Genomic DNA, 12,998 nt, shown 5'->3' with positions numbered 1-12,998 from the left:
TTCTCCTTTATTTATATTTTCTTCCTTTCTTTGTCTTCTTCACCAACTCTTTTTTTTCTTTAGTCCACCACTAACACCTTTTTTTCTTTGATTCGTCTTTCCCTCGTTTTCTTTTCCTTTCTTTTTTTTTTTCCGTTATCGTCCATAAGCTGCTTCACGTATCTCCTTTTTATCCTACAAAGCCGAGACACACGTCAGTCAGCTGTTAATAGTTCAGCCCAAAGGGTCTTCCAGTTATGCCACCAGTCAGCCATGCACATACTCCTCTAGTCAGCCCGTCACTTAAGGCAGTCAACTATGTCCTCGGTCACTCACTCAGCCAGTCAGCCAACTCTTTAAACGTCCAGTGAGTCAGTCAGTCAAGAGAGTTAGTCAGCACAGTCACTTTAGCCAGTCAGTAAGTTGGTCACAGTCACTCGGGTTTAGTCCATCTCTCAGTTAGCCAAAGAGACAGGCAGGATTTGGCTCAACAGTTCTGTCAAGGTTAGTTCAGTCAGACAGGCAGGAAGTCAGTCAGAGAACCAGTTAGCACTTAGTTTCATAGTTCTGCCAACAGGTAAACTCAGTCAGCACCAATCAGGCAACCAGTCAGAGAACCAGTTAGAATAATTTCACAGTTTTGTCAGCACGATAACTCAGTCAGCCAGTCAGAGAGTTAATCAGAGAGTGGTCAGCGCGATAACTCCAAAGTCAGCAATCGATCTTTAACAGTTATCATCCATGTCAACAAATCGTCACCCAGCACTTGGCTCAGCAGTTAAGTCAGATCGATCACTCAGTCAGCCAGTCACTCACAAATCAACACTAGTGCTTCACAGTCTCTTTGAAGCCTTTTTACGAACCCACAAAGAACCTGCAACACTTCAACACACCGACAACACAAACAGTAGCGGTAGTAGCACCAACAACAGTAGCACTTTTGTTTGTAAGTTTCCGCTGCTAGAAAAAGAGCTGGAGGTGGAGGTGGTGGAGGGGTACTTCTTCATCCACTCATCCAGCTAGTCAGTTAGTCAGTTAGCCTCAGAGGGAGACAGACAGACAGACAGACAGGCAGACAGACAGACAGACAAGGGTTCCGTGATTCGTGTTCTCTCGTTGACGCCCAGGAAGAGAGTGAATCGAAGTGCATCTGGGCCAACTCTTCCTCCTCCTCCTCCTCCTCCTCCTCCTCCTCCTCTTCTTCCCTTTCCTTCGCTACCTTCCCCTCTTCTCCTCTTCCTCCTCCTCCTCTTCTTCCCTTTCCTTCGCTACCTTCCCCTCTTCTTCTCCTCTTCCTCCTCCTCGTTACTGTCTTCGTCCTCACTTCTTTTCTTCTCTTTCCCCATTTTCATTTTTTGTTTTCTTTCTTCTTCTCGTTCTTGTTTTCCTTTTCCTTCTTGTTCTTCTCTTCGGTTGCCCCAGTCTGTGTACTCTTCTGCTTCTCCCGTCTCCTCCTCCTCCTCCTCCTTTTCTTCGTCTTCTTTCTAGTCCTCGTCCTTTCTTCTCTAGTCTCCCTATCCAATCCATTTCTCTCTTTTTTTTCTTCTTTTCTTCATCTTCTCTCTTCTTTTTCTTCCTCTTCTTCTTCTCTAACCTCCCCCACTCTCAGACACACAGGTAGAGTGAGGAACAAATTGGACTGTCTCGGCCCTGATTAGATATTGCACGCTATATATTCACTGCCTGCTTGCATCGCCCCCCCCCCGCCCCCCTTACACCCCCTCCCCCCTACAAATCATCCTTCAACCTGCTTCAACTCGCCCCCCGCCGCGCCTCCTTCCTCCTCCTCCTCCTCCTCCTTCTACATAATTCCACCAATCACTCACTCAGTCTCCTTTTCTTTTGCTTCTTCATCTTCTTTTTCCCTTTTTTTTTGCTACGTACTTTTCTACTTTTTTTTTATTCTTCTAGTTCTTGTTCTTTGTCTTGTTCTTCTTCTGCTTCAAGTTCCTCCTTTTCTTCCTCTTTTTCTTCTTTTTCTTCTTATCATTTTCCCTCATCATCATCATCATCTTTTTCTTACTTCTTGTTCTTGACTTTGTTCTTCTCCTTTTTATTCTTTTCATTCTCCCTCATCATCATCATCATCATCATCATCTTTTTTCTGATCTTTTCTACTTTCCTTCTTGTTCTTGATCTTGTTCTTCTCCTTCTCCTTGTTCTCCCTTTTCTTCCTCCTCCTCCTCCTCCACCTGAACACCTTGCGTGAGTGGGTGGGCCTAGTCACGGATGTTACCTGGTTAAGCGGAAATCCACCCACCCACCCACCCATCCTTTCCTCCATCCACCCTCCACCCACCTCTCCTCCACCCGTCCATTCAACCAGCCTTCCTCCTCCACCCAGTCACGTGTATACAGTTAACTCGGCTCAGTCTTATTAAGGATGGGAGGACACACACACACACACACACACACACACACACACACACACACACACAGCACTAATAACACTACCACTACAACTACCACTACAAACAAACTAACTAACTATTTCTTATTCAAATTTTCATACGGACTAAAAATATCAAGAGACTTAAGGAATTTCCACCCTCCTCCACCCTCTCTCCCTCAACACACATACCTTGCCTCGGCGCTCATCTCCGTATCATTGTGGAGTCCCTGTCCTGACTCTGGGTAGGTGAAGGGTAAGGAGCCGCTATCTATGTATGCCCAAACGGAGGGACACGAACGAGCCACCCTGAAAAAGAAAAACTAGTGGTGTTAGATAGAAATGGGGGAATAGATAGTTAGAGAGAGATAGAGAAAGAAATAGCTAGAAATAGATATAGATAGTTAGGAATAGAGAACATAAAGAAATATAGATGGTTTAAAGTGAGGCAACTTTTTTGTTTTTTTAGGGAGGAGGGAAAATAGCACTCTCCTTTTTATCTATCTTTTTTTATCTCTTCTTTTTATTTTGCTTTTATTCCTTTGCCTGCTATAAAGAAAGGGGAAGTTAGTAAAGCAAAAGAGCCATTTCATCACACTAGGAAAGCGTATTACCACACAGAATAGTCACAACTTCTTTCTTCAAGCGTCAAGATGTTCAAGTATCCCTTTCAGTCTTACGTACTCTCTGGTTCCGTTGGAGAGAATGAATATTATGGGAGACCCTGCCAAAAAGACTACCACCTACCCCCACCACCCCTACCCAACTCCCCTGTGTTACATAAAAGAGAGGAGATGAAGAAGAGAGGAGAGGAGATGGGTGAAGAGAGGAGAGGAGATGAAGAGGAAAGGAGATGAGAAGAGAGGAGATGAAGAAGCGGGGAGAGGAGATGAAGAATAAAAAAAGAAGAGATGAAGAGGAAAGGAGATGAAGAGGAAAGAAGAGATGAAGAGGAAAGGAGATGAAGAGGAAAGAAGAGATGAAGAGGAAAGAAGGGGAGAGGAAGAGGAAAAAAGGAGATGAAGAGGAGATGAAGAAGAGGGGAGAGGAGATGAAGAGGAAAGAAGAGGAGATAAAGAGGGAAGGAGAGATGAAGAGGAGACGAAGAACAGAGGAAAGAAAAGGAGAGGAGATGAAGCGAAAAGAAGAGAAGATAAAGAAGAAAGTAGAGGATAAGAGGGAAGGAGAGGAGATGAAGTCCAGGACCGAGACACAGGGAAAGGGCTAACCCAATACAACGAACTCTTATGAACACGTAGAGCAGCATACACTATAACAACGCGTGGCCTCAGTGCTCATCTCCGTCACATTAGCCCTTGAACACTATAACGGGCTTTTTTTTATCTTCCTTTCTTTACCCTTGAGCTGCCTTCCATACTGTTAAAAATGCTATCATGACAAGGAGGGAAGGAGAATGACACCCTGGATAATGTGTACTCTCACGAAAGCCATCTAATCCTGTATGATAATTTAAGTTTATGTCTCCACGGTCATTAGGAATACGTATCTGTGGGCAATCATCTCGTGGCGGAACCGTGAGAGTAACTGTGGAATCATATGGAATCCTTAACACGAGACAGACTGGGAGACTTCACCATCCCGTTAGTGTAATAAAATCTAACGTGTCCCGACCCAGGAAAACTAGACAAAAGAAGAAGGAAAAACTGGGACACGAGCGTAAGGAGGAACCAGACAGCAAGACACGACAAAACCAGATAGTGAATAAACCAACATAGGAATGAAAGAAAAAACGTATATATGGGACACGAGTAGAAGGGAGGAGCCAGACAGCGAGAGGACAGTGTGTTGAACCAGAGAGGAGGACAAGCCTGTGTGTTGTACCAGAGAGCAAGAGAGGAAAGTGTGTTGAACCAGAGAGGAAGACAAGCCTGTGTGTTGAACCAGAGAGGATGACAAGCCTGTGTGTTGAACCAGAGAGGATGACAAGCCTGTGTGTTGAACCAGAGAGGATGACAAGCCTGTGTGTTGAACCAGGGAGGAGGACAAGCCTGTGTGTTGAACCAGAGAGGAAGACAAGCCTGTGTGTTGAACCAGGGAGGATGACAAGCCTGTGTGTTGAACCAGAGAGGAAGACAAGCCTGTGAGTTGAACCAGAGAGGAAGACAAGCCTGTGTGTTGAACCAGGGAGGAGGACAAGCCTGTGTGTTGAACCAGAGAGGAAGACAAGCCTATGTGTTGAACCAGAGAGGAAGACAAGCCTGTGTGTTGAACCAGAGAGGAAGACAAGCCTGTGTGTTGAACCAGAGAGGAAGACAAGCCTGTGTGTTGAACCAGAGTGCAAAAGAAGACAATGTGTAGAACCAAATAGCAAAACTTGGCAATATATACACCAGCAATGGAAAAAAAATTATAAAAAAAAGCAATGTACAGTGTGTGGACCGTTTGAGACAACACACACCTAAAAAAACTTATCTCAGAACCGTAAGAGAGGAAGGCGTTGCAAGGGAAGACTCGCCGCCAGCCGTGACTAGAATTAACGAAGAAGAATTGATTAACTGGAGCTCGATAGGGTGCGATTGTGAAAGAAAGAAAGGAAGAAAAAAAAAAAAAAGATCCTAACGTATAGAAGCCCAGGCATAAATTTCAATCAAACAATCAAATATGTAAATAAAATAAATGAAATAGACAAAAAATGAAGAATATACATAAAAGGCAAATGCTAAAAGAACAAATGACACAAGTTAGGAATAACAATAATAATGAGAGAGAGAGAGAGAGAGAGAGAGAGTAGTTGGCAGGAGGGGGAGGGAGGGAGGAATGTAGAGGTCCTGAACCACAGCTTGGGCAGGTCACAGGCCTTATTATCACCCCTCCCTCCCCCTCCCCTCCCTCCTCTTCCTCCCCTCCTGTCCTCTCCCACATCCCACCACAGAGGACCACTCATCCCCCTTCTCCCTCCCCCCCTCGCCACTCAGCATGCAACGACACCCCTCACCCTCACCCCTCACCCCCCGCCGCCGCCTGACACAAGACATCTGTCCCGCGGCGCTTAATGGCGGTATTTATGTAACGCGGCACAAACTTACTCGTGGGAAAACCAATCGGGTGCACCGGGCAGCGGCAGGTTTCCCCTCCCGGAGAGTTTCCCAGGCCGGGGTCGCCGCGGCGGGGCCCTCAATGACGGCAGCCGCGTGTTGGCTCGTTGGCTGCGGCGCCGCGGGGCGGGGCTTAGCGGCGCCTGCTGCCTTGCCATTGGCCGCCGTGGGGCCGCTGCTGCTGCCAGTGGAGCATCAATGAAGTGAGGTATATGAGGCCGCCATGAGGGTCCCGTACGCTAGTGTACAACGTTACGTTGGTTGGTGTGTGGCCACGTCAAGCCCTCGCACGGCCACTGCCTCACGCGCCGCCAACCGTCCCTCACGCCGCAGCCCGTGCAGCTCGCAGCCTCCAGGACGCAGCCCTCCCGACGAAACAAGAGTCTAGTGGCCAAAGAGTGAGTGTGCGTGTGTGTGGTCCGTCAGAGGACACCTGGCTGCCCTGCGTGACCCCAGTGCCACCCCGCCACCGCCGTCATGAAGTCAGGCACCTCGCGTTCCCCTCGCGGCCCACCGGAGGTGCGGCAGGAGCGGCAGGAGATCCGTGAGTACCTGGACAAGTTACGGCAGCTGGTGCCGGGCTGCCCCAAGGCGGGCAAGCTATCCCGGCTGGCGGTGATCCAGCACGTGATCGACTACATCGTGGAGCTGCAGGACACTCTCGTGCACCACCCCGCCAACGCCGCCGCCCTGGCCGTCGAGCAAGACGTGGCGCGCCTCGCACACGTCGACCCGCTGCTCGCCCTCCAGCGGCTCAGCGCCCACAAGTACCCGCACGGTGCTGCTCCGCTGACGCCCGAGGACCACAAGGCCGCCGGACCCGCCCCCGCCGCCAAGACAAGTGCTGACCCCTCCATGACCGCTGCCACAGTCAGGAAAAACAGCAGTAGCTGCAGGAGGCCGCTAGGCGTGCTGTCCTCCCTCAAAAACCAAAGGCATTAACGCCCCGCCCTTCCGGGCACTGCCCCAGCACCGCCGCCGCCCGTGAGAGAAGGACAATGTTGATGCGGCGAGTTTGAGACAACAGCTGTGTGGCCAGGCCCGTCACGCGGCGCGCACGCCAGACGCCCCAAAGAGAGGTGTGGCCGGTGCCCTCCGCCACGCCGGCCCTGACCCGTCCGACGGCCCGCTGCCCATATTGGAAACAAGACCTGGCCCGGCCCCTCCCCCCCTCCTGGGCCCCGCAGGCGGTGACCCCCCCTCCCCACACTTAACCCGGAAACACCACCAGCCAAGCCATCGCATCCCCGGGGCGTGGGGCCGCCTGCCGCCCGCCGCCCACGCCCGCAGGGACGCGCGGCGTGGCTGTGATGAGCGGAAGGTGACATGCGGGCGGCGGCACACCTGCACGAGATGCTGCTGGTGACAACCTTCCTCCGCCTCCTCTACTTCCTCTGCTGGGCCATAACCCCTTCGCCCCCCTCCCTTCTCTTCACACGAACCGCTCCCGCCCCGCTCCGCCCGAACACCTGCTTGGAGGAGGAAGTGCAGCTGGTCCAGGCGGCGCCACGTGACACTCCGTCCGGGGTCAGCACCGATAAGAGAGGCCGCCCCGCCCCCCAACCCCTCGACCCTGCGCCTCAGGCCAGCTGTGGCCCGGCCAGGCGGCACGCAGGTGTGACTGACGGCGGCAGCAGCTGCGACAGACACCAGGTGCGTATCCCCCCCCCCCCAGCCACCCCATTGACGCAGGCGGCCTCACCGCCTTGTCTCCCACTTACTTACTCACTCATGTATTTTTCTTGAGCCTCAACATTGGCTGTATGTTGGCACTTAATGAAGGTTGGCCTTGAGTCACCCCACGTTCACGCTCCTCAGCCCTAGACATCCACACAGTTATTCAGCTCAACGATCGAGTTTCACCCGCACGGGAGTACCAAACACAGCCCCGGGCGGCGGCCACCTGGGCCGCGCCCCTCGCCCTACGAGTGTTAATGATCCTTCTCCTCCCACCAGGTTCCACGAGGCGCCTCTTGCCCGTCCTGCCCTGGGTCGCCAGGGTCACCAGCACGCCCGTGCAGCGCCACGCCCTCAAGGTCACAACAGGTCACCCCGCGATGGACGGACCGCCGCGGCCCTTGCCGCACACACCGGCGAGGCGGCGGCAGATATAGTGAGCCCGTCACTCCTCCCCTCCTCTCCCGCCAGGCAGAGCAGGTCCCGGCGGCGTGACGGCCGGGCCGCCGCCTTGGGCCCACAAGGCTGGCGGGCGAGGCTGCGGCGGCAAAGGCTGTCATAAAACATCGTGAAGGTGACGCCCCGCACTCCCTCCCCAGCGTGCCTCCCCCCCAAACTCGGCCGTCACCTGGGCACCTCCCCCCGCGCTGGCTGGGGGGGCGGCCCGCCCGACACCACCGCCTCCGCCTACTGAATTATTTGCGGCGGGAACCGTTAAGCGGCGCACAAGGCGACATCTGTCCAATAATCGCCACGGATCAATTATTAAATATCTGGCCAGCTGCCGCCACTCCGCCGCGGCGTCAGCTGCCGCGGGAGGCTCACGCCGCCACGGCCGCGCCCGTGACGCGGGGCACCAGCTGCCGCTCCACCCCGCCCCGCCGCGGCCCCTAAAAAAAGGCTACACCTGTGCCACATCTTTCACTGGACGTCTCGACGAGCCGCTCCGCCCGGCACTGTGTGCGTGTGTGTGTGTGTGTGTGTGTGTGTATGTGTGTGTGTGTGTGTGTTGGTGTTGGTGTGTGTGTAGGGCCGCCAGCAGGTGTGGCACGCCGGGTGTCTATCCTCGCCGCCACAGCCGCTCGTGTGACACAGTTCCGCCATCTGTGTAAACATTCATCAGTCTCGCGGCGGCGGCGGCGGCGGGGCAGCTGTGGCGGCCTGCGTGTGTGTGTGTCAATGTTCATTACCTCGGCACGCTGACTAACCAAGAGTTGCGGCCGCGGTGCCTCCCCTCCCCTGCCCTCTGCCTCCCCTGCCCTCCCCTGCCCACGCACCCATCCCGCTCATCCACTTTCTTGTTACTCAATATTCATCACAAATCCCACGTGTGTAGCTTTCTGTGGCAGGGAGAGGAGGAGGAGAGGCGAGAGAGCAAAAAACAGGTGACAGGGAGGAGGGAGCGAGGAGAGGGAGAGGCGTGAGGGAGCTGGCAACGATGACTGGGAGAGAGAGAGAAAGCTTTAGAGAGGAGGAGGAGGAGGAGGTGGTGATGGCGGTGGTGTCTTCCTCAGGTATCCTACACACCTTTTGCTTCCTTATACACCCGCTACAACCCCCCCTCCCCCCCCTCCCCCCAACCACCCTGCCTCAGTGCTACACTCACCCCGCCCAAGGCAAAACGGGGTGGTAAGGGAGGAAGGGGAGGGGAGAGGGTTGAGGGGCTCTGGGTACTCCTTTTCCTCCTCTCCCCTCACCTTTCACCCTTCCTCTCCTCCTCCTCTCTTCTTCTTCCTTGTCTTCCTATGCTAACTCATGTTCCTGTTTTTCTTCTTGTTTTGTTTTGTTTTTCTTTTCTTTTTAACGTTTGTTTGTGTCAGTGTTGCTTCTTCCTCCTTCTTCCTCCTCCTCCTCCTCCTCCTCCTCTTCCTCCTTCAGGCACTCCATTTCTGTACCCTGTAATCTGGACTTGTATTCTCTCCTCCAAACACACACACACACACACACACACACACACACACACACACACACACACACAATAAAAACCGCAATATCCCCTTGAAGATAGATAATAATAATAATAATAATAATAATAATAATAATAATAATAATAATAATAATAATAATAATAAAGGAAACAAAGTAAAATGTCAACAGAATAAGTCTTGCCAGTCGTTCCTACTCCTCTTCCTACTCCTCCTCCTCCTCCTCCTCCTCCTCCTCCTCCTCCGCCTCCTCCTCTTCCTCCTCCTCCACAACAGAATGTTCACCCAAAACATCCCACTCAGAAAACATGTGTCTTTCCACCCCTCTCCCTCCTCCTCCTCCTCCTACTCCTTCTCCCCCTCCCCACCTGTCACCGTATTACCTGGCGAGGGTCAAGGGAGGTGGGAGGGGGGGGGGTGCCACAACCTGACCTCCAGCCCCTCCACTTCCTGTAAACACAATTGGTAGCAGTACGAAACTCTCTCTCTCTCTCTCTCTCTCTCTCTCTCTCTCTCTCTCTCTCTCTCTCTCTCTCTCTCTCTCTCTCTCTCTCTCTCTCTCGGATGCCACCCAAAAGTTGCGGATTATGGCCTGTGTATGTGTGTGTGTGTGTGTGTGTGTGTGTGTTTCCCGGCAGGTCTGGGTCTTATTCTTGTCTATCATGTGTACAAATATTAATAAATATTTATGTGTGTGTACGTCTGTGTGTATGTATGTATGTACGTATGTGTGTATTTATATTATCAATTGCGTTGTACATTAATACGTGTCGCCGTGAATGAATTAATAAAGTATTTTTATATTTAATATGTATTGTTTTTATTTCGTCACTAGTGGAAGAGAAGAAGGAGAAGGAGGAGGAATAGAGAGAGAAGGAATGAGCAAAAGAGGAACACACAAAAAAATAGATAGACAGGAAGATATAGAGAAAGCAAAGACTAAAGAGAATGAAGGGAAGAGAAAAGGAGGAGGAATAGACACATGATAGAAAGATATAGAGAAAGCAATGGTAAAAGAGAATGAAGGGAAGAGAAGAGGAGGAGGAATAGAGACATATGGGAGAATGAGGAGATAGGAGGAATGGGAGAGAGAAGGAGACACACACAAAAAGATAGATAGATAGGAAGATATAGAGAAAGCAAAGACTAAAGAGAATGAGGGGAAGAGAAGAGGAGGAGGAATAGAGACATATGGGAGAATGAGGAGACAGAAGGAATGAGAGAGAGAAGGAGACACACACAAAAAGATAGATAGATAGGAAGATACAGAGAAAGCAAAGACTAAAGAGAATGAGGGGAAGAGAAGAGGAGGAGGAATAGAGACATATGAGAGAATGAGAAGACAGGAGGAATGAGAGAGAGAGGAAGGAACACACAGATAGAGATAGAGAGATAGGAAGATAAAGCAACGGTAAAAGAGAATGAGAGGAAGAGAAAAGGAAGAAAAGAAGAGGAGGAGGAGGAGGAGAAGGGTAATGGATAACACCACACAGACCAAAAAAAAATAAAAAAATAAATAAATAAATAAATAAATAAATAAATAAATAAATAATTATTCCCCTCCTTTTTAATCTGCTTTCCAATCACCTTTTTCTCTTCTCCATTTTCTTCAGCTCCTTTTTTTCTTCAAGCTCTTTCTTCCTCTCTCATTCACCTCCATCCATCTCCTTAACCTTCCTCTTCTTACCCTTCTTCTGTTCTCCCTTCATCAATCTCCATTCCACCCCATTCGTTCTTCATCAATCTCTCTCTCTCTCTCTCTCTCTCTCTCTCTCTCTCTCTCTCTCTCTCTCTCTCTCTCTCTCTCTCTCTCGAGCACCAAGAAGCGGTCACCTTCCCGTTTTGGTGAAGAATGGGTTGTGAGATTCGTCCCTCCCTCCTTCCCTTCCTTCCATCCTTCTTTCCTTCCTTCCTTCTACTTTCCTTCCTTCCCTTCTCTCTTTCTTTTTCTCTGCTTCTCTTTCGTCTTTTCTATCGTCAGTCATTGTTTCTCCTTCCCTCTTTTCTTCCCGTTTTCTTTCTTTTCCTCTTTTTCCTTCTTTCTCTATTCTCTTTCCTGATTCCTACTCTCATATTTTCATTATCTTCTTATCCTCATCCCCTTTCCTTTCCTTCCTCTCTCTTCTGTTTTCCATTTCCATTTCTCAATCACTCTTTCTTCCTCTTCCTCTCCTTATTTAACTTTCTCCTTCCATTCTTCTTTGCTTCTTTTCCTTCCTTTCTCTTGGACTTTTCATTAACACCTTACAATCACACTTCATCTCTCTCTTCCTTTTTTCCTTCTTTCCTTCCTTCCTTCATTCCTTCATTCATTCACTCCTTTCTTCCTTCCTTCCCTTTTTCCTTCCTCCCTTCCTTCATTCCTTCAATCATTCCTTTTTTCCTTCCATCATTCTTTCTCTCCTTCTCTCTCAACCCTTCTCTTCGTCCTCCTCCACCACCACCACCACCACAACAACAACAACAACAACAACAACAACAACAACAACGGTGGCAGCAATAACAAAACAACCACAAACAAGCAAGAGAATAATCAAGTCGAAGCTATATAAGGATGCTAATCAGACAGCCTGTGTGTGTGTGTGTGTGTGTGTGTGTGTGTGTGTGTGTGTGTGTTGCTTCGGGGTCCTATCAGTGTTGACAGCTTCTCTCTCTCTCTCTCTCTCTCTCTCTCTCTCTCTCTCTCTCTCTCTCTCTCTCTCTCTCTCTTTATTCCTTCCTTTTCATTCTTCCTATTTTCTCCTTTACTTTCTCCTTTCTTTCTTCCTTCTTTTTGTCATTTTTTTCTAGCCTTTCTTTCTTCTTTCTCTTTCACTTCCCATTCTTCTTCTTCTTCTTCTTCTTCTTCTTCTTCTTCTTCTTCTTCTTATTATTATTATTATTATTATTATTATTATTATTATTATTATTATTCTCCTTCTCTTCATCTCAAGCTATCCACTGAGTCTTCTTTTTAACTTTATCACAAATTTATTTCCCTCTTCATCTCCCTCCTCCTCCTCCTCCTCCTCCTCCTTCATCTCTAGAAATCCACTGGTCTTCAATTTATCTTTATCACCAACTCATTTCGCTCTTCATCTCCCTCCTCCTCCTCCTCCTCCTCCTCCTCCTCCTTCACCTGGCCGTCCCTCACCTGTAATCACACCAAATCATTAACTTCCACCTGCATTTTGCGAGCACCTGACCCTTGAAATTCTTAGTAAAACCACAAACATAATGAAGATTTATCAACACGATGAAAGCACACACACACACACACACACACACACACACACACACGAGGGGGGGAAGGAGGGAGGATGGGAGGGAAGAAGTAAGGGAATAAGGAGATGAACGAGAGGAGGAGGAGGAGGAGGAGGAGAAGAAGGAGGGAAGATGAGGGAGGGTTCAGGATCAAGACGCAACACTCCAAATGAGGAGAGGAGGAGGAGGAGGAGGAGGAGGAGGAGGAGAGGAGTGAGTCGAGGGATGACACTGAGCTAGCAGCCTCCAGGGGGGTGGGGGGGGAGAGAGAGAGAGAGAGAGAGAGAGAGAGAGAGAGAGTTATTAATTCATACCATACTACATCGAATACTGATCAATTAGTCTCTCTCTCTCTCTCTCTCTCTCTCTCTCTCTCTCTCTCTCTCTCTCTCTCTCTGACACTAGAATGACAGCAAAGTAAAAAAAAAAGGGTGACGATGTTGCTCTCAAAAGGCAAGGATGGTGGAAGGGTGATTTGGGTGAATAAGACGAGGGAAGGGTGAATTTCTTGTGTCGTAGGGTGAAGAGAATGTCGTAGGGTGAATATAGTGTCGTAGGGTGAATACAGGGTGTCGTAGGGTGAATACAGGGTGTCGTAGGGTGAATGAAGGGAGTCTTAGGGTGAATAGAATGTCGTAGGGTGAAAAGAGGGTGTCGTAGGGTGAATTTAGGGTGTCGCAGGGTGAATTTAGTGTGTCGCAGGGTGAATTAAGGGTGTCGTAGGGTGAA

At 49.8% G+C, this 12,998-nt stretch overlaps 3 protein-coding genes across 7 annotated transcripts in view; 1 reads left to right on the top strand and 2 right to left on the bottom strand.

Annotated features, from left to right (window-relative positions):
* LOC126999810 (uncharacterized) overlaps positions 1-12,998 on the bottom strand; it is a 64,247-nt gene that overhangs the window by 23,017 nt on the left and 28,232 nt on the right. The gene's annotated exons all lie outside the window — the stretch shown is intronic.
* Positions 2,560-12,998, bottom strand: part of LOC126999809 (uncharacterized) — a 162,039-nt gene continuing 151,600 nt past the window's right edge. For both annotated transcript variants that reach the window (XM_050862803.1, XM_050862804.1), the window contains exon 25: positions 2,560-2,677. In XM_050862803.1, the coding sequence (XP_050718760.1) occupies positions 2,640-2,677 (38 nt within the window). In that variant the 3' untranslated portion in view covers positions 2,560-2,639. The remainder of the gene's footprint in view (positions 2,678-12,998) is intronic.
* LOC126999816 (protein extra-macrochaetae-like) overlaps positions 5,409-12,998 on the top strand; it is a 53,170-nt gene continuing 45,580 nt past the window's right edge. For 2 of the 4 annotated variants that reach the window (XM_050862825.1, XM_050862828.1), the window contains exons 1-2: positions 5,409-7,077; positions 7,381-8,798. In XM_050862825.1, the coding sequence (XP_050718782.1) occupies positions 6,751-7,077; positions 7,381-7,596 (543 nt within the window). In that variant the 5' untranslated portion in view covers positions 5,409-6,750 and the 3' untranslated portion in view covers positions 7,597-8,798. Of the gene's footprint in view, positions 7,078-7,380; positions 8,799-12,998 lie in introns of those variants that run through there. The other 2 variants (XM_050862827.1, XM_050862826.1) reach the window with 2 other exon arrangements.

This window comes from Eriocheir sinensis, chromosome 17 (genome assembly GCF_024679095.1).
Source record: "Eriocheir sinensis breed Jianghai 21 chromosome 17, ASM2467909v1, whole genome shotgun sequence".
NCBI classification, from domain to species: Eukaryota; Metazoa; Arthropoda; class Malacostraca; order Decapoda; family Varunidae; genus Eriocheir; species Eriocheir sinensis.
This window is presented reverse-complemented; position numbering and strand designations above follow the sequence as displayed.